This window comes from Manis javanica, chromosome 5, assembly GCF_040802235.1.
Source record: "Manis javanica isolate MJ-LG chromosome 5, MJ_LKY, whole genome shotgun sequence".
Classification (NCBI taxonomy): domain Eukaryota; kingdom Metazoa; phylum Chordata; class Mammalia; order Pholidota; family Manidae; genus Manis; species Manis javanica.
The window spans coordinates 16612663-16634083 of NC_133160.1; the positions used below are offsets into that span (position 1 = coordinate 16612663).

Here is a 21421-nt window from a genome sequence, read left to right on the forward strand (position 1 = left end):
CATCTACTGTTTGGCATTTGGTTTCTTGAAGAGGAGGCGAGATGATAAAACAGTAGCCTTGAGACCCCTCCTGCAGGGTCTCCTTTCCTCTGTCAGTACTTCTGTGCTTCAGATGGTGCCATACTCAGAGGAACCTGGAGACCCCAGCCAGTGGCTCAGATGTGGAATGGGGAGACCTTTCTCTGTCTCTTGGAAGTGGGATATCTCCAGTGGGTTGGTTTTCCTTTCATAGAACTGAATGACAGCCTTGTGACTGGGGAGATCTGAGTCCCTGCTCTTTACAGGAACCCTGTGCAGAGAGTTTGGGTGGGACTGCCACTTCCTGCTCCCCTTCTAGGGAGCAGTGACAAATCAGGTAACAGGGAAACCAAGGGATACCCTCTGGTCTGTTCCCAGTGGAACCAAACCAAAACAACCTGTTGGAAATAACTGACTCAGTTGCTGCTAATTCTTAACAGGAAGAGCAAGGACTAAACACTACCTACATGCAGATTTCTTCCTGTCCTGGCCTTATAGTCATCAGCTGGTAGGTAGACGCTATAGAGAATGCACTTCCATCTGCTAGAAATTTATCCTATGGTTATACTTGGACAGATATGCAAAACTTGGTGTACATGGGCTTTCATTGCTGCTTTATTTTTAATAGCAAAATAGAAAGCCTATCTATCCATCAAAAAGACTATTTAAACCATGGTACATCCACCTAGTGGAATATTACTATTTTTTTTATTAAAGTATCATTGATATACAATCTTATGAAAGTTTCATATGAGCAACATTGTGGTTACTACATTCACCCGTATTATCAAGTCTCCCCATACCCCATTGCAGTCACTGTCATCAGCATAGTAAGATGTTATAGCATCATTCTAGTGCAATATTATATGCTGCTGTTAAAATGAACATATTATTACTAAAGAGAACCCCAAGCCCTCAACATTGTTACCATTTATGGTACATGGGCAGGTTTCTATTTCTGAAAACAATCTGCATATTTAATTTTTAAAAAAATTCTTTAAGGTAAGCTTTTATTTCAATGAAAATGTTCTTTACTAACATGACCCCAGCATGAACTTGGGTTTCTTTCTTTTGCTAGTTTACTGGTTCATTACTAAAACCATTGGTATTAATATGTCAGCAGCCATTCTATAACCTTGGTTAGATGGGATTTTATTTTAGACAGTAATGTTGATGAACAGGGCAGGGTTTTATTTAAAAATAGACATTTAGAGATGGTAGAGGAGCAAGTTAATTAAGTGGAGCCACTTTTAGGAGTTGATCCTGCTTCCCTTAGAAGTGCTGGTGACAGGCCATACTGCTGACCGAACTGCAAGCAGTTGCAGAGCATGAAAACAGAAAATTAAGTTCTTACTAAAACAGCCCATCCACAGGCCCAGGATTGAGCATGTGAGAGTTCATTGCTTGACAGAGGAGGCCCATGTTCTGGAGTGAACTTGGGCTTTGATTTCAGTAGAATAGAATTGAAACTCTAACTCTACCACTTAGTTATGTGACTTTGCAGAAGTTAAGCTCATTTTTCTATCACTTAAAAGGGGGAAGTCATCCATGCCTGCCAAGATGTTGGTAAGCATTAAATGAGGAAACTCCTGAAGTCCTTGGCATTCTGAATGTCAGCGCCAGGGAAATCTTTCAGCATAACAATAAAGTGAACCACCAAACTCTGTCCTGTCTTGTGATTCTAAGGGGTTAGAAGTAGCAGCAAATGAAACATCCAGTCTTTAGAAACCCTCATTCCTAATAATTTATTTTTCCTCTTCCCTGGAGAAAAATGGCATTCTAATCTTGAAAATCTCTCATTCTTTGACCTAAAATTAATCAAAGCAAATTAAATGAGACAGCAGATTTTATAAGTTAGTCAAAACTCAGTAATAAATAATCATGCTTCTTATCATCTAGAAAGGACATGACAGGAATAGTGTGCCAAGAACAAAGCGTTTAGAGATTAACTTTGTATTCCCCGAAGAAGTGTTGCAGGAAAAATAGACTTTAATAAAACATTGAAAAAATCAGTCACTTGAAGTCTATAGTCTTATCAGTATGAAAAAGTAAACTACTGCTTCTAAGAAATACATTTTTGAATCCCTAAAGAGACTAAGCAGTATTAAGCAAAAAAAAAAATTAGCTAGAGAAATAAAGTGTAAACTCAAATCACTGAAATACCTTGTGGCTCTGCTGATGTAGAGTACAGCTGGAAATTCTTATTTGTGAGGGGACACATCCTAATCATAAGGATGACCAGCCTATGATAAGGAAATACTGATTTTTATTCATCTCAGCGCCTTGTTTGGTCTAAGAGAAGAACAAAACATGATAAATAGTATGTGATATATGACACGGTTTACAGACACTTGTTATCTTCAGAGGTAAGAGAGTTTTTGGTACCTGTATCCAATGTAGAGGAGAATTAACAAGTATGAATGCAATAGAAATAGGTAATTTTGTGAGTTTAATTAAAACTCAGAGCTATGCCCAGAAGTTAACCCAGGCTCACAGTAATTAGGAGAGAATCTTCTCTCCTAACCCAGTAACCAAGAGTCAGGCCAGTAGAGCCCTTCATTCTAGAATGGTCCTCTAGAAATGAAAAGTGGGGTAGGAAGAGTTCTCTTCACACCTGCTGAGAGACTCCCAGAGACCTTCAGATTATTAGACTGTGTTTCCTTCCCTGGAGCGAATAGGGATATAATTTATTCACTAAGTTTTTGAATTTTTCAACATTTATTCATCAAGAAATATTTGAGGGTTTGCTTGGGGCTAGCTATAACAGTGACTAAAAGTTAATGCTTTTCCTTAAGAAACTTAAGAGTCTGGTTCCAAACAGTTAACAGTAGCAGATGACATATGCCTCAAAAGAGCCAGGGCTTTACATTGTGGGTGGAGGAGCCATGCACGGGAATTGGAGAGGATGGAGAATGGAGAATGTTAGCCCCACCAAAAATTTGAGTGTTTTAAAAGAGTGGGAAGAACTGGGTTTCACTCAGGTTGCTTTTGAGGACCCAGGAGGAAAGCTTGCGAGGGAAGAGAGTGGTGTCTGGGTGGGTTTGAGAAGCAGCAGCATATGGTGTAAGTAAGGGGAAGTGGACAGGCCTGGAGTGGGGTGCTACATTTTAGGTGGTGACCAAAGCTACATTTAAGATAAAGAAGCATGGTGGATTTAGCTGGCTCCCAGATTCCCAAAAGAATTGGTCCTAGACATGTTCTACTGGGGCTGAGGGGTGTAAGGACTCGGATCTCTAGGAAGATGCTTACCACCCATACAGATCACCAGGTCATGATCCACAATTCAGAATAGTGAAGGAGGAAGAATATCAGAGTCGATCATATGGATGAGTAATTAATTTGTTTCTTAGACTTTTCAGTCTCACCTTGCAGAGAGTCCCAACATGAGGGCTAATATGAAGTGGAGCCTGTGTTCAATAGTCATTGGAAGGCCTTTTTCAACATGCATAAAGAGGGATTGCCCCCAAAAAACAAGATTCTAAACAGCTTCACCCTGGATTCATGTTTCAAAGGCCTTAAGATCAGCCTCATCCAACTCTTCCTCCAAAAAAAAAAAAGAAAAAAACCCTGAGAAACCTGAGCATTTAATGCTTTTCACTATTTTTGACATGCCTTGCCAGATTTTGTTGTTCATAATCATTTTGGGTTCTGAAACATGTATTCAAAAAGCTGGAGCAAAGTGACTGGGATGGTAAAATAACACTGACTCATTTCCTGTGAGGTGTGATGGATGAAACCAGGATCACATGGCCCGAAGAAGGGAAGATTTGAAAGCATCAGGTGGAAAATTAACTGTATCTGTTGCTGGATGGGTGGGTGAGAATGGGGAGAGTCACAGGAGGACAGGCTCTCGTTCCATCTACAGAGGACCATCCTGAGCAGGCGAGCTGCCCGCTGTGGCTCGCGCCTTGTGAGCAGTGAGTCACCTGGGTCTGGGGGACTGGAGGGCTGCCTGCTGTATGGCAGACAACACGGGATGGGAGTTTGGGCGAGATGATCTCAGAGGTCCATTCTGGCCAGAATCCTAGGGTTTCCCAGGATATTTATTTATGTTATGGTATTTAAAGTACTGTAAAAGAGACTGTCTTCTCAGGGGGAGCTACCACCATTATTAACATCTAAGTAAATAACAAAATAAATACTGTATAAGTAGATAATTTTTGACTAGAATGTCACATAGTAAATGTTACATAGTGGTTTTTTCAGCTCATATGACTGATGTTAAACAATACTTCACTAGCTGAGACCGACAAAAGGTATTTTTTTATTAAGGTATTATTAATATACACTCTTATGAAGGTTTCACATGAAAAACAATGCAGTTACTACATTCACCCCCCCATACCCCATTGCAGTCACTGCCCATCATTGTGGTAAGATGCCCCAGAGTCACTGTTTGCCTTCTCTGTGCTACACTGTCTTCCCCATGATCCCCCCACACCATGTGTGCTAATCATAATACCGCTCCATCCCCTTCTCCCTCCCTCCCCACTTCCTCCCCTTTGGTAACCATCCCTTCATGGAGTCTGTGAGTCTGTGCTGTTTTGTGCCTTCAGGTTTGCTTCGTTTGTTATACTCCACCAATGAGAGAATTCATTTGGTACTTGTCTTCTCCACCTGGCTTATTTCACTGAGCATAATACCCTCTAGCTCCATCCGTGTTGTTGCAAATGGTAGGATTTGTTTCTTTCTTATGGCTGAATAGTATTCCATTGTGTGTATGTACCCCATCTTCTTTATCCATTCATCTACTGATGGACACTTAGGTTGCTTCCATTTCTTGGCTATTGTAAATAGTGCTGCGATAAACATAGGGTGCACATGTCTTTTTGAATCTGAGAACGTGTATTGTTTGGGTAAATTCCTAGGAGTGGAATTCCTGTATCAAATGGTATTTCTATTTTTACTTTTTTGAGGAACCTCCATACTGCTTTCCATAATGGTTGAACTAGCTTATGTCCCCACCAGCAGTGTAGGAGGGTTCCCCTTTCTCTGCATCCTCGCCAGCATTTGTTCTTAGTCTTTTCGATACTGGCCATAAAAGGTTTTGTTTTTGTTTTTTTTAATGGAAAAGAGCTGCTAAATTTTACATTCGATGAATAAAGAGGACTACTTAAAAACAATGAATAGAATTGCCCCACCCCATCCTGACCAGAGGACTCTGGGAGGCTCTGGGCCTTTGGGCATCTAAGTGGCAGTGAGAGATCGAGGATCTGTGAAATTTTCGGCTCACATACAAGTATCGGCATGACTGTGGAGAACTGTCTTCCAGCACCCCTAACTTTGAATTACCCTTGTGAGAACTAGCCCAAAGCCAGTGTTCTGACTGCTGTGAAAAAAGCAGAAGCACAACAGGGAACTTCTTTCCACTTTGGTGTGCTTTATAGTTTTCTCATCGGCCCACTGTCCAGTCCCTCAGTCAGCTCATCCTGTTACTAGTAGTATGGGTTGGGATACATTTTACAAATTTTGGGGTGCTACCTAATACTTAGCAACCAAGGATCAGACGTTCTCACTTTGTGAGGATAAAGGAAATATAGTGCCCACTGCTAACAAAACATGTTCTTAGGCTGGTGGTTGTAGGTCTTGTAGCCGCCAAGTCTGCATTTGATGTTCATTAATCCTCATCTTGGGATCCTCGTGGGAAAAATTGAAAAGTTGCAGAAATCACTTATTTAATCTTACGTGTTCTGCTAGGTAGTTGTGTATTCTTCCTGTATTCTCCCATTCTGATCTGGGGAACAAGGGGATTTATGAAGAAATGGTTAGAGAGTAAAGTTAATGAGTTGAAAGTTGCCTGGCCAGAAGTTAGAGTACAGTGGTGCTGGGGAATAAACGATGGAAATGAAGCAGAGATGGTTAGAGATTCTTGCAAATTCATTTATTTCCATACCCAGAACCTGAGGCAGTATTTGTCAAATGGTCCAGAGCAGTGACTCTTGAAACCAAGTGGCAAACCTGGGTTCAAAACTTAGTGATTGTGTGACTTTGGGTGAGTTATTTAACCTCTCTGAGCTTCTACCTATAAAATGATCACTGAAACCATAATGTACCTCCCCTTAGAGTTGTTTTGATGATATAATCCATTTAAGAAGCTAAATACACGGCCTGATACTCAGTCTGCTTAGTGGCAGTGGTATGTGGTGTGGGCCAGGCTCGGCCTAATTCTGGGGTTGGGCTCTGGTAAACCAAGTCTATAGGCTAGGAAGAAAGAAGTTGGTAGGTAGTCTTCTGCACGCTAAGTGTCTGTTACACATCTTCTTGGCCTAGAAAGAAGTATCACAGAAAACTTACCTGGATTTATTTGGTTGGTGGAGTAAACATCACCCACTTTGAAATTGAATCACTTTGAGGTTTTGGTTTGTTGAAAGCCATAGTTTGGAAATAAAATTGCTTGTTTCTAAAAACAACGCAGGCATTTATCAAGTATTATTTTCCCCCTCTCCTCCTAACTCTTCCTTGTTAGCATCTAAATTTAATAATCTACCTGCTCCCAGTTTTTCTTACTGTCTGGAATCAACAAAGTTTAGGTTGACTTTGCAGATTTAGAGAAGTCAAATTTGTAGAACTCTTGAAACATCATAAGAGGAAAGCCCCCGCCACCCCACACCATCCCTTGTTTTAAATGCAAAAGCAGAAAAATAGAGGTGGGAACTGTGAATAACAGATTGAAGGACTTTGTGGTGGAGGCATTTTGTAAAAATGATACTGCCAAGGCAGTTGACCACACTTTAGTCCTGAACTTACCTGCTTTTCAGCAGCATTTGACCCCTGTGGTCATTGTGTCAGGAAAAGCTCTCATGTTCTGTCTTCATTGGCACCACACCTTCTTTCCTTTTTCCCTCCTCCACCCCAGACCCGACTCATCCTTCTCACTTCTCCATAGGTTCTTCTGGGGACCCTCAAGTGTTACTGCTTCTGTCATGTTTTGTCGTGTTTCCTCTTCTCTCTTTTTCTATTCTCCCTGGGCGGTCTGATTCACTATTGTAGAAAATTTTCTTGGAAAATAAATCCAAGAGCTTCCCGGAAACCTCTACCTGAATTACCCTTAGATACTTTAATCTGAACTCTCCTCCTGGCGCCAACCAGCTGTGTCTCTGTGAGGAGCCTCTGCAGGATCTAAGTACCTGCTTTATTACCCAAAGTGCAGGACTTCTGGGTGAGGATGGATTGAATATACTAAATGCAGGGAAGAACAGAGGGGACACACACACACACAGTTAGACACTGTTCCTGCGCCACCCCAGATAGGGCTTGCTCAGTCAGCACAAATCTGTTGGACAAGTGAATGAGTCCCAGCAGGACTGCGTGTAATACAGGAAAGGATATGTGGGTTTTACTGCCATTAGTATATTCTACAGTTAGATGACTGTAAGAAATATTCTTTCAGAAGAAAGTGAGGGTGAAAACGTAAGGCAGCTCTGATTTAATTGGAAGATAAGTTTAGCCACCTGCAGTGTCCACAGACTGATTTGTCAATAGTAGCAATTCTTATTGTGCATTTGTATTTTTATTATTTGGACTTTAAAAATAAAGACAGGTCTCAAATTTAAATAAGCTTTTCCACTCATTTTTATGTTTTGGTAATTTGTTAATATTAAAATGTAAACATGGAACATTTTCATCTCCCTGCTGAAGAAGATGGAAGACCTTGAAGGGAGACCAACAGCAGGAGCTGGCTGGGCCTTGCTCACCCCTGGGGTGAAAGTTCAGGAAAGCACTTCTGGATGAAGGGCCTGTGGGTGCCTTTCCAGACTGAGTGCAAAGTGCACTCTTTGCCCTGCACTCAGTCAAATGTTATCACAGTGCTGGTGCCTCTCATATTCTGCCTTTGATTTCTGAATTCTAATGATGTGGAGGAGCATGAATTGTCTGGCAAAACAGTTTTTCCTGTTTATTATTAAAGTCTTTAATTTTTTTCTATCACATATATAAAAAATTTTTTTCTTTTATAAATATGAAAGTAATATTTTACTGAAAATTTAGATGTCTATTTTAAAAAAATCAAACCACCAAATTTGCATAGCCTGAAACGATAACTGTTAATTTTCTTCCATTCTTTATTCTGTGCACAGGTATTTGTTCTTGTCATATACAATTTTGTTCACATGTATAATTTTGTAGACTTCATTTCTCTCTTTTTTTTTGAATAAAAATTTCATCCTAAACCATATGATTTTTACAATAAATCTCAGATGTTGGGGAATATCACAAAGTCACTATCTCAGGAAACTTACATATTGTAGTCATGGGAGATATGTTAAAAACAGAGAAGCAATAATTTTGAGAAAGTTATAAAAAAAAAAAAAGAAGTGAAAGTTGTCCATAGGCCTATCACCTGGTCATAATGATGTATTATCTGATATGTGTCCTAAATTTATTTTTAAAAAGTAGTGTTGATACAGTATTTTTTTAAAAATGGGATTAAATTGTAAGTTTTCTTTTTTTACTTCCCAACATATGGACAGTTTTTTATGTCAATTAAAATTTTTTAATAATGACTACATAGTATTATTCCATATGAGGGATATGCTATTGATATTAATGTAAGCATTTTCCTGAAGATTGATGAATAGGTTATTTTATTATTTTTTTCTCTTTTAAAAATAATTCTATATATCAGATATTCTTACACACAAACCTTTAGAGTACCTAAATGTTTTCTTAATTTATGTTCTAAAAGAGGAATTGCTCAGATTAAAAGCATATCCACAATTAAAATTTTAGTGTTGTTTCTATACTCCCCTGGAAAAAAGGCTTTTAATAGTTGACACTCCTGTCGGCAACATGAGAGGAACATTTTTGGTATATCCTTATATTGGATTTTTAAAAGTTGAGATATAATTCACATACCATAAAATCCACACTTTCAAAATGTGCAATTTGGTGTCTTTCAGTATATTTCAAGATTGTGTAAAAATCACTACTGTCTGATTCCAGAGCATTTCATCACCCCCAAAAGAAACAATGTGCCCATGAGAGAGGGTCTCCATCTCCCCTATCTTCAACCCATGGCAGCCACTAACCTGTTTTGTGTCTCTATGGATTTACCCATTCTGGATATTTCATATGAATGGAATTATGTAGTATGTGGTCTTTTGTGCCTAGCTTCTTTCACATAATGTTTTCAAGACCTATTCATGTTTGTGTATGGATAAGTTTCTTAATTATGGTCTATTTTGACTTTCAGATACTTGAGTGATTCTTAACTGTGACCCTAAGATCAAAGGAGCTTTGTCCTCGGACCTCAGTTTGGGAACCATTGACCTTGGCCATAATATTTTTACTAGTTTTCAAATGCTTTACAACAGTCCTGAATCCAGTGTATCTAGATTTAAATCTTTAAATGTGTTTTCCAGGAATATTGTAGATTAATAATTTTGAGTCACAGAAATGGGTTTTCTTACTTACAGTGCATTTTACAGTTAGCATCATTGCATGTTTGATCAGTTGGCCTCTTTATTTCATCCTTGTGTTCCTGTTTGCTTGTCTCTATTTAAATTGTCAGGGTAATGTAAAATATTGTTGGTGCCATGGTTGATCTTCTCCATCTATTCCTTTAGGGCCATTTTCAAAGTGGTGATATAATGTCCTTCTGGTAGAAAGTGAAACAGAGACTTTATTTAGGCTATTTGCCTTTTCCCCCACTGACCTTGAGACACATGGAAGAAATATTTTTTGTCAACATGTTTTTAATTCTCAGCAGGTATTTTTTCCAAGTTTCTAACAAGGTGCCTTAAAAACAAAAAAACTCTTTTGGTGAATTACTGACTTTGAGATTGTAATTTTGTATTTTTATCACGAATAACTGCTTTTGGGATGCCTCCCCTTTTCAACATTGACTAATTGTGCTCCCATTTCCTCGGTTTCTCTTCACCCTCTAGGTTGTCCCAGCTCTGCCACTCCCTAGGAATATAACCTCAACAAGTTGCTTCGTCTCTGAACTGATTATCTTACCTGTAAAATGAGAGAGTAGCTAGATGACTGGCTGTGATTCCTGAGAGTGGAATTGCTGGGACATCCGGAAGGTATATGTACAGTTTCATAAAGAACTACCTGACCTTTTCCCAAAGTGGTTTATGTACCATCACATTTAACATTTCTAACCAAGTCTAATCACGTTGCTCTGGTGGCCTAGCACTTGTTACAGTCCCTGGGACATCATAAACTGCCCAGTGGAAATGAATGTTAGCTTTTGGCCAGAGGGTCCAGATCCAGGTTCTTCTAGTCACTAGGTATATGGCCTTGGACACATCACTTAATGTCAATAATCTCCTATTTTTCCAGATTACCAAACAGATATCTTATTAGTAGTCTTGTAGGATTGTTATAAAGATGAGAGATACTATGAAACATGCTTTGCATGTAATTCCAAGTATATCCATATGATATGTGTCCAATAAATGTTAGCTGCTAATAGTGACTGATAGGCTAATGATTGAATATCCAGTTACCACCACCTACTTCCACCTGCCTCAGCGTCTTCAGAGAGCCCTATCCTTCAGAAGAGAGGCCCTTGAGATGAGGTTGGAGTTGAAGAGAGGGGCCCACTTGGACTACAGAGAGCTGCCTTGGAGGAATTGGGTCTTTAACATGGAGTCTTTGAAAGCATCTTTAGTAAACAAATCTGTATTTCTTGCTTTTTTAGTGATCCACCCTTGCACGCTAAGCAAAACCTTGTTCCCTGAGGGCCAGGTGTCCTGGCACAGCATTCAACAATACCCCAGGGACAGTTACACACTCAAAGGACCAGAGCTTTAACTGGGTACCTGTTACGGCACTGTTGGGTTTCTTGTTGCCTCATGTTTTCTTCTTTCCTTTTTTTTTTTATTGTGGTAAAAGACACATAATGTACAATTTACCATCTTAACCATTTTTTTGTATTTGACTTCAAATTCTTTTAAAATTTACTTAACCCCTCCTTTTCCTAAGCCATCTTAAGTACTGAATCAGCAGTGAGGTAGTCAAACTGCATTGTATTCCTTTTTCTCTTTTTAAGTAGTGAGTCCTGTCAGAGTGACCACGTCTCTCTGGATTTTGGCTTATTTATGAGGCTGGACTTCATGATAAAAATACTTTTAAAATCCTCCTTTCATGTTTTTCTCCTGGGATTCTCAGTGTTAGGTTTGGGAATATCAGACTAGGGAAGGGAGCTAGGAAAAAAAAAGGGAAACATGCAGCTAAATTTTGTGCTGTCCATCACTCTCAGCCTGAGCACAGAGTGGGCAGCCAGAGCACTGGAGGGAAACCACGCCACCTCGGCCCGTGTCTGTGCCCTTCCGCACTCGCCAGGCCTCTTAGGGGAGAGCAGGCTACTCACCAGGGGTGCTGTTCCTGAGGCATCAAAGGTAATTGTAACCGTCTTCCTGGAAAGTCTGCTCGTCCCTCCCAGGCTCTCAAGTTATTTCTTTGTTCCGGACCCAGGAGAGTGCGCTGTTCCCTGAAACTACACCCACGGTGTTACTGGGTGGTTGCCAACTTCAGCTTGGTTATGAAATGACAAGTGTACTTTGCAACACCAGGCCTGAAAGTATGATATAACTTCTGCCTTAAAAGTGGTCACACTGGGAAGCTGCACCTTTATTTGATGGTGCTCAGAAACAGCTTTGAAACTTCAGCATCTGTCACACATTCTGTCTAATGGCATCTGTCACTATAAAGCCTCCTCCTATACAGGTGGTTGGTTTTTGCAAGTAGCAGGGGTTATTTAGTGCTGAGTCCAGTGGCTAAATTAGATGATCATATGGAAGAACACCATTTTCAGTTAAATGTAAAAGGCATAATTTTGAATAATCTATATTTTCTTCTTGAAAATCAAAACAGCTGAATGTTGATACTGCTTGAAGTTATGTGAAAGCAAAGATTCAGGGGGGAAAAGCACCACATGAGTTTAACCCTGCATCCTTATCATTCCAGTGACGCCGTCTTTATTTATGAACACATTTGAACAAAGCTTTTTGTATTAACATGATAAATACCATTCTAGGTCAGAGCAGTGTGCCTAGGATTTTGTGTCTGCTAGTGGCAACGAAAGGTATTTTGTGGGAGAGACTATCATTCTTGCCTGTTTTGGACATGTAGCTTAAAAGGTGCTTCAGATGTCTGCACATAACATGGCAATCCTTCAGGTTTTTACATACAGATTTCTTACATGATATGCTGACAACCACTTGGTACAGCTCCACAGGGCAAAGCATGCACATATAATGTGTGTCCTGTTTGCTATTCTGTCCGCAAGGCCCAGCACAGGAGGAACTGACACAGAGCAGGCACTCAGTAAATGTTGAACAAATCTATACATTCAAACTTAGTATCACTTAGCATGAACCGTGCAATGGAAGAGTAATATACTTGTTTCTCTTTCTTTTACAGTTGTCAAATTTAAAAGTTCTGAGTCACTCCCCAATGTCTGATGCCTCTATCGGTTTTGACTACAAATCCCCCTCCCCGTTTGACCGCAGCACCGATCAGGAAGAGAAAATCGATGATGTTGCCAGTCACTGTCTGCCCCAGAAGGACCTGTTTGCTGCTGAAGAGGAAGCAGAGACCCTTTTTCCTCGGAAAATGACATCCCATAGTGGGCTGGAGGACAGCGGAGGAGGTGGCACTGGAGTGAAGAAGAAACGGAAGAAAAAGGATCTGGGAGAGCAAGAGGGGGCAGCAAAGGGAAGCAAGGACAGGGAGCCCAAGCCAAAGAGGAAGCGTGAACCTAGAGAGCCAAAGGAGCCCAGGAAGGCCAAGGAGCCCAGGAAGGCCAAGGAGCCCAAGGAGCCCAAGCAGAGGGACGGAGCAAAGAAAGTGCGGAAGCCCCGGGAGGCCTCGGGCACCAAGGAGGCCAAAGAGAGGAGGAGTGGGGTTGACTCTGCAGCCAGGACGAAGTCCAGGAAGGCCAGGTGCGTCCCTTTCTCCCCGCTCAGGCACTTGGCTCCGCCTCCATGGACAGTTTGCCTTTGGCCTTACTCCAGCCTCGGGACGTACCTTTATAGTTTCAGCCAAAATGAGCTACTCTCTCACCTCCTAATGAGAGTTAAGATAACCTTAATACTGGTCCTGCAATTCTGGCCATGCCTGTGGATTAAGAAGAATTACAATATGTCAGCACACACAGGGTGTAAGGGAAGGGACGCCACAGGTGTGGTACAGGGAGGACAGCGGATTGTGGAACAGCAGCAGTGTAGGGTGACCGAGGAGCAGCTGTCAGGAGGGTGCACGGTCCTGGGAATCCGTGGTATCAGCAGTCTGGGATAGCCACAGGCGTGCACAGAGTTCCAGACAGCAAAGGACTGCCTCGCTTCCCTAGGCTTTGAGCTCTTGAGTGCGGGAGTGTTCCTGGTCTGTTTCTTTTGTTCAGAATCTAACCCGGGTGCCTGGCACATCTGCAAGTGCTCAGAAAACGTGTAAATGACCAGAGGAGATGGTGACTTGAGAGGGTCAGAGGGTATCTGTACAGAATCACTGCACAGTGGAGGGTGGTGGGGCCCTGCCTGTAGATCTTACCAGGATCCCAGTGCACTCTTTGCTTAGGGAATTCAGTGTTTGTCATGTATATACAAGTGTGATGTTCTCCGTTTTGTCTCTTTCTAAACTCTTTGTGCAGAACATTAAACTTTTTGAGGAAATAAACAAAAAATACATAACTCCTGTAGACTTAAGAGGATATGTAAGTTTCTGACATCTAAGGGCAGAGGCAGAATAGGGACCAGGAGCACCCCCAGGAGTGCAAGCTTGCCGTGAACGCTCCCGGAGCATCGAGCAGTGAGGCCTCCTGCCCGGGGTCAGGCACGGAGGCTGTAAGCTGCAAAGAAGGAAAGCATTGCAGGTGGTGTGGGGCCACGCTCGGGTTTGCTACATGGCTCAGGTCCTTTTCCGAAGGACGCTGTGTTGGGACCAGGTGGGCAATTTCATACTCTGAGTTAAAACTGCCTTACAGTATTTACTCCCTTCTGCCTGGCAGGAGATCTCATCTTTAGTTTCCCTTAGAGCCTTGGGTGGGATCCTAGAATTGTCATTTACAGAAATGGACTTAAAATACCTTACAGAAGAAGGTCAAGAAAGTTAAGTAGGTAACATTAGGATTGTGACTAAAGAGAACTTCTGGGCTCTGTTTCTCAGGAAGCCTGCTGAGCATACTCTGATCTCTGGTGTGTGTGTGGGGGGGTAGCAGAGTGAGTTTCTGTATCCTGCCAAAAACTCTCATTCCAAATCACTTTGGAGAAGCTGAAGCTGTGTGAAGGAGAATCAGATGGGAGCTAGTGCAGCGACTTACTGTGGTCATTAGAGAAAACACAGGAATCCTTGAGGATGGTGTTCTAGACTTTGCGTAATTCGAGGCAACTTTGTCAGCTCTAATAAAGAGTTAGGGTTATGCATAAGAGGCAGGAGAGAATAATAGGTATCTGAGTTCAGTTTAGCCACTGGTATCTGGTGCTTCCAGTTTTACTGACTTCTTCTTAAAGGAATTAACATTTACTTTGTGTGGGATGTGAAGCAAGGTGATCAGTGTATAGACACTGCCGTGTGTTCCATTTTGGGGCAGTGAGGAGGGATTTCACAAAACAAGATTGGGTATCAAATGTATGCGTAGTGATATGAAGGGAAGCTGATTTGATCTACTTAAGCTGTATGAAATAGAAATGAGAAGTGCTTGGTAGTGTTTTCAAGGGCTCCTGACTTTGAAGACAGCAGACCACTTGAGGTTTAGAAAGCCAGGGGACACCCTTTGAGAGAATGCCAACATAGACAGAATTGGTTATCTCTTTAGAAATGTGGGCAGGTTACATGATGAGACTTTCTCCTGATTTTGGGGCTGTGTAAGATAGACTTGTGATGTAACAGAATTCTTTGTAGCCAGTAGGGTTCTGGACTGGTGAGTTTTTCATTTCTTGCTCTTTATATATTTAAAAATTGCTCTGGTTCCTTTAATTAATGATCCCACTAGTCAGCAAAGCAGTTTTACTTCGGAAAGGACATGAATTGACTTTAAAAAATGTTGGTGATTAGGTCTCGGTTTTTGGTCTCTTTGATTTACTCTCTCCCAGATCGGTTCAGGCACATTTCGATTTGAGCAGTTATTGACGAGGCCCTGGATAATACTTGATTTACAAATGATACACTGAATGCTTGGATTATTGTAGGAGCTCCACAACTGATTTAAGGGCTTTTAATATTTTCCTCCTTCAGTCCATCCTGCCAGCTGCCACCTGGGTGATTTTTCTGAAGCACTGTTGTTTGTCACCTTATTTATGTAGTAGGTGGTGGTGGTATATCAAACCTCTTCTTCCCTTCTCTTCCTTTCAGATCAATTGGGAAATAGTCTACAGAGTTGGAGATGCAATTGTCAGCTTTATTAATGATAAACTGGGTTGAAGAACTTACATTGGCTTGTGCCAGAATCAGGCGTCTTGTTACTCTCACTGTCGAGTTCATACACAACTGAAGGCACATTCCTGACTCTGGGAGAGGATGCTGAGTGTTGTATGAACCATTCCTTTCCCAGTGTTACTAGTCTGGCAGGTTCCCAGCAGAGAAGTAAGAGGAGTATGAAGAAGTGCTAAAAATATGTTTCCAGTATTGTTCCTTCCTTGAGAGTAAAACATTATTTTTCTCCTGAAACCGTAGGGACAGAGAAGTGGGATTCCCTCATCAGTCTACCTGCTTAGATCTTCTGGTGGTTCTTACTGCTTCCAGGACAAAATCCAGACTCCTCTCTCTGTTGTTCAAAGCCCTTGGGGTCTGAGTGGTGACGTCTCCCTGCCATCCCATCTCTGACAATGGACCCCGCCAGCTACATTGATGTCACTATCCCTCAGAGGTCCTTGGGGTGCTTTGGTTTGCTCTTGCTGTTTCTCCCAACATTATGCCTTTGGTCCTTCTCCCAGGATCCCAAGTCTTTTCCATTTTTCAGGTCTGAGTGCAAGTCCCAGTTCCTCATGGAGCTTCCCCAGACCAGTGTGCTAGCACGTCCCCTCTGCACTTCTCTAGTGCTTGGAGCCTCACTTTGCATTACAAAGCAGAGACTTTCACACCTGTCCAACCCTGTTGTACTGCAGCCAGAGAAATGGAGCACGGAGAAGTGACTTGTTTTAAAGGGTGTGCTGCAAAATCAGACCTCCTAATTCCTGGTCTTGTACATTTCCCTGTGCAGTAGCAACCTCTCCATCATAAGCTGCTGTTTTCATATATGTCTTACTTGCCTCTTAGAACAAATGGGTAGAGTTCTTCTCCCAGAAAATAAGACCCATAAAGAAATCATATAACAACTCCCATTGTTAAATAACAGTAGGTGTTACCTCCATTTTATCATTGAAGAAGTGAAAAATTTTAAAGTAACTTGTCTAAGGCTCAAAGCTAATGAGTAGCCTTGTCAGGATTTGACTTTGGGCTCACCTGACTATAAAACCCCCTTTTCCCCAACTCCTTTGAGCCTCTTTTTGCCTTGCTAGGGAAGGTCAGGAATGGGACGCGGTGGGGAGAGTCCAGTGGCAGAGAAGTTGGTTTTGTATGTGTAGGAAATGACCCCTCTTCTGTAGAATTTCAGTTTGCACATTGCACAGCCTCTCGAGGACTGAGGCGGCTCCAGCTTCTTCCTTTGCTGTTCCTCTTCACAGAGATAATTGAACATGTCTCTTTTCCTAAATAGGTGATAGAATCTTACAAATTTTCTTTTTCAAGGATATTAAAATAGTGACAATATGTTTAAGGGATAAAAGTCCAAAATGTCCAAGTAGGGGAAACTTTTTCTTTTTTTTAAACTACCTTCTCTTCCTGTCCCTCCTAATTAATTATCTTGGAGTATGAGCTTTGTTCACTCCTTCATTATATAAAACTTAAGCAAGAAACTTCCAGAAAGCCAACTTAGGCTGTCAGTCATTTCCCTGACTCTGAAATTTAAATTTCACTTAGTTTAGCTTATTTCCTTTTACCTTTTTTTTTAATAGTAACCTTTTTCCAAAGAAGTTGGAGCCACTGGGCTGAGAAAACATATACAGACGTGTGTGTGTGTGTGTGTGTACATACATATGTACATGCAGACCTAGATAAATGAAGATACTCATGGTCCTTACAGCAGCAGCAAGGGGATCAGAAAACAGAAAGATAGGCAGGTGTCAGGTTGTGTGGGGGAAATTTCTGACTTGGGAACATTATGTGATATAACGAATACTGTCCTCAAGAGCAGTTTTTGGAATCAGATGCTTCTATGTTCCTGTGAATTTCATACTTCTCTTTCTTGAAGTAGCCTTTAGTAAAAGTCAGCTTCATGCCAGTAAGGCATGGCTCAGTGAACAGGAAAGGCGACCCATTATACTGTGTATGAGGCCATCTGGTGCTTACTGGGTATCTAGGGAATACAGGCTACAGGCATGCCTCATTTTACTGTAATTTGCAGATTTTGCATTTTTTACAAATTGAAGGTTTATAGCAGCCCTGTGTTGAGCAAGTCTGTCAGCACCATTTTTCTAGCAGCATTGGCTCACTTCTTGTCTCCACGTCACAATTTGGTAATTCTCACGCTATTTCAAACATTTTCATTGTATTTGTTACAATAATCTGTGATCAGTGATCTTCGATGTGACTGTGTGATTGTTTTGGGGCGCCATGTCTTATATCTGTCCATACAGAACAGTGAACTTAATCAATAAATGTGTGTGTTCTGACTGCTCCACTGACCAGCCATTCCGCCACCCCTCTCCCTCTCTGCCAGCCTATTTCCTGAGACACAACATTGAAATCAGGCCAATTAACAGCCCCACAAAGGCTGAGTGTTCAAGTGAAGGGAAGAGTCACACTTTTTCTCTCACTTTAAATCAAAAGCTAGAAATGGTTAAGCTTAGCGAGGGAAGGTATGTGAAAGCTGGAATAGGCCAAAACCTAGACCTCTAGGACCAGGTAGCCAAGTTGTGAACGCAAGGAAAGTTTTTGGAGGAAATTAAAATGCTACCCCAGTGAACACACATATGGTAAGAAAACAAAACAGCTTTATTGCTGATATGGAGAAAGTTTTAGTGGTCTGGATAGAATGTCAAATCAGCCACAACATTCCCTTTAAGGCAGAGCTAATCCAGAACAAGGCCCTACCTACCTCTCTTCAGTTCTTTGAAGGCTGAGAGAAGTAAGGAAGCTGCACAAGAAAAGTTTGAAGCCAGCAGAGGTTGGATCATGAGACTTAAGGAAAGAAGCTGTCTCTCTGACATGAAAGTACAAGGTAAAGCAGCAAATGCTGATGTAGACACTGCAGCAAGCTATCCGGAAGATCTGGCTAAAGGTTATCAATGAAGGTGGTTACAGTAAATAACAGATTTTCAATGTAGATGGAACAGCCTTTATTGGAAAAAGATGCCAACTGTGACTTTGCATAGCAAGGCCTGGCTTCAAATCTTGAATGGATGGGCTGACTCTCTTGTTAGGGGTTAGTGCAGCTGGTAACTTTAAGTTGAAGCAGTGCTCAGTTACCATTTTGAAAATCCTAGGGCCCTTAAGAGTTATGCCTGTGCTCTAGAAATGGAAGAACAAAGCCTGGATAACAGCACATCTGTTTACAGCATGGTTTACTGAATATTTTAAGCCCACGGTTAAGACCTACTGCTAAAAAAAAAGATTCCTTTCAAAATATTGCTGCTTATTGACAATTCACCTGGTTACCTGAGAGCTGTGATGGAGATGTGCAGTGAGAATAATGTTGTTTTTGTGCTTGCCAACAACATCCATTCTGCAGCCCATGGATCAAAATGTAATGTTGACTTTTAAATCTTATTATTCAGAAATATGTTTTGTAAGGCTCTAGCTGCCATGGATCGTGATTCCTCTCATGGAAAGGATTCACCATTCTAGACACCATTAAGAACACTTGTGATTCATAGGAAGAGGTCAACATATCAGCGTTAACAGGAGTTTGAAAGTTTATTCAGCCCTCATGGATGACTGATGGGTTCAGACGTCAGTGGAGGAAGTAATTTACAGATGTGATGGAAATAGCAGGACAACTAGAATTAGAAGTGGAGCCTGAAGATAAGACTGAATTGCTACAATCTCATAATAAAACAAACAGATCAGAAGTTGCTCCTTATGGATGAGCGAAGAAAGTGATTTCTTGATCCGCACCTGGTGAAGATGCTGTGACAGTTGTTCAAATAACAACAAAGGATTTAGAATAGTACATAAACTCAGTTGATAAAGCAGCAGCAGGGTTTGAGAGGATTGCTCTAATTTTGAAAGAAGCTCCGCTGTGGGTAAAATGCTGTCAAACAGCATTACGTGCTACAGAGAAATTATGAAAGAAAGAGTCCATCGATGTAGGAAACTTCATTGTCTTATTTTTAAAATTGCCACAGCCACATGAACCTTCAGCAACTGCCACCCTGATAAGTCAGCAGCCATCAACATCAAGGCAAGACCCTCCCACCAGCAAAAAAGATTAAGATTCCCTGAAAGCTCAGATGATGGTTAGCATTTTTTAGCAATAAAGTACTTCTTAATTAAGGTATGTACATTGTTTTTTGGGACATAATGCTGTTGCACACTTAGTAGACTGCAATATAGGATAAACATAGCTTGATATGCACTGGGAAACCAAAAACTTCATTTGACGGGCTGTCTTGCAGTATTCACCTTATCATGGAGACCTGGAACCCGACCCACAGTGTCTCTGAGAGGGGCTGGCTCCTGAGCAGCAGCCTGGGAGCCCTTCAGGTCACACTCCCTGGACTTGGGAGCAGAGTATTTTGACCAAACTGGAGGTTGCCTTTGTAAGCTAGGCTCTCAAGTGTTGGTGCCCCCCACTTTTGGTTGAGGGCAGAGCATGAGCTTTGGGATTTTCCACACGTGTTAGGATAGTTCGTATTCCCTCTTGAAATTCAAGAACTTAATCAGTATGCTGGCCAAAGTGGAGGTCTGTCTACCTAGATCTCTGATTCTCAGACTTGGCTGTGCCTAAGGAATTACCTGGCCAGCTTATTAGAAAAGTAGATCCCCTGACCCCGTTCCCAGAGAGGATGATTTATTAGGGCTGGGCTGGAGCCCAGGAATCTGCAGTTCAAAAGTCTGCTGGATAATTAGAGTGTAGCTGGTTCTTAGACCATCGTTTGAGAAGCATATGAAAGATCACTGGGAAAATGGAACATATTTATGTTTTTATATTTAACATCTGTGGAATGAAAACCCAAAAAGGGGAAAAGAAATAAGTGGTGTGACTAGCCCTGTGAAATAAATAAGAAATACAGGTATTGGTCTCTGCCTGCACAGAGCCCCTGAACCCTTTGTAAATTCTTAAGTGATAAAAACACCAGTCGCATCATTTATTCTAATATTTATCTTTGAACCCTGTCCCTGACACAGTGCTTCTAAACCCTTGTAAATTCCTGAGAGCTGAAAGCACTAGGAGCATTTTTTGTTCTTTTAAGGTGGCTCTGGGTGGGGGCTGGTCACCAGCAAGACCAAGTCTTACTTAGAACCTTGGAATTTTTCTGCCCTCCCCCTTATCCTCTAGAGAAGGGAGAAGGGCTGAAAATAGGGTTAATAACTGATCATGCCTACATGAGGAAGCCTCCATAAAATCCCAATAGCATGGGTTTGGGTGAGCTTCCAGGTGGGTGAACACATCCTCTGCTGGGAGGGTGATGCACCCCAACTCCCCAGGCACAGGAGCTCCTGCATTTGGGACCCACCCAGACCTCACCCTGTGAGTTGCGTCTTAGGCCATTCATCCTTCATCATACCCTTTAATAAACCAGTGAATTTACGTGTTTCCTTGACTTCAGGGAGCCTCTGTAGCAAATTAATCAAACCCAAGGAGGGGGAGGGGGTCATTGGAAACTAGGATGTATAGCTGATTTGTCAGAAGCACAGTGACAATCTGGGCTTGTGACTGGCATCTGAAGTGGGTTGCAGGGAGGGAAGGAGGGCAAGTGGTCTTGTAGGACCCTTACCTGTTGATTCTAATGCTGTCTCTGGCAGAATTAAGTTCTTGGACACCCCTGTTGGTGTCAGAATTGCTTGTTGGTGTGGGGAAACCACTACACATTTGGTGACCAGTGGTGGCAAAAGTGAAGTGAGTGGGTAGTAAAGGAGACCTACAGGAGAGAAACAGAGTGGGGAAGGACTGGTTTTCCCTACACAGGAAGGCAGGAAACTGAGTTTTTTCTAGCACATGTCCCAAGTTCGGTGCCTCTCAGCTTTTCATGCTCTTCTGTTCTGGTTTTTCTCCCAAATCTAGTAAATTCAGTGGCATTGTAGAAGAAAAGGTTTTTCTTTCTTTTACGTTTTCTGCTTTTCTTTGGTCGTGGCTTCTAGAAAGTTAAACCCCAGACCTGATTGTACAGCCGTTTGCACTGTGCACTGGCTGCTAACTGATGCAGAAGAGGTAATAAAGTTCAGTCAGCCCAGCCCTGCCTCACTGTTTGAAGGTCAC

General features: G+C 41.7%; 1 protein-coding gene across 4 annotated transcripts in view; it reads left to right on the forward strand.

The window, feature by feature from the left end:
* The window catches only part of CHD6 (chromodomain helicase DNA binding protein 6), a 202719-nt gene that overhangs the window by 57380 nt on the left and 123918 nt on the right, over positions 1–21421 (forward strand). For all 4 annotated transcript variants that reach the window (XM_073236592.1, XM_073236595.1, XM_073236594.1 and 1 more), the window contains exon 3: positions 12391–12911. In XM_073236592.1, coding sequence (XP_073092693.1) covers positions 12391–12911 — 521 coding nt within the window. The remainder of the gene's footprint in view (positions 1–12390; positions 12912–21421) is intronic.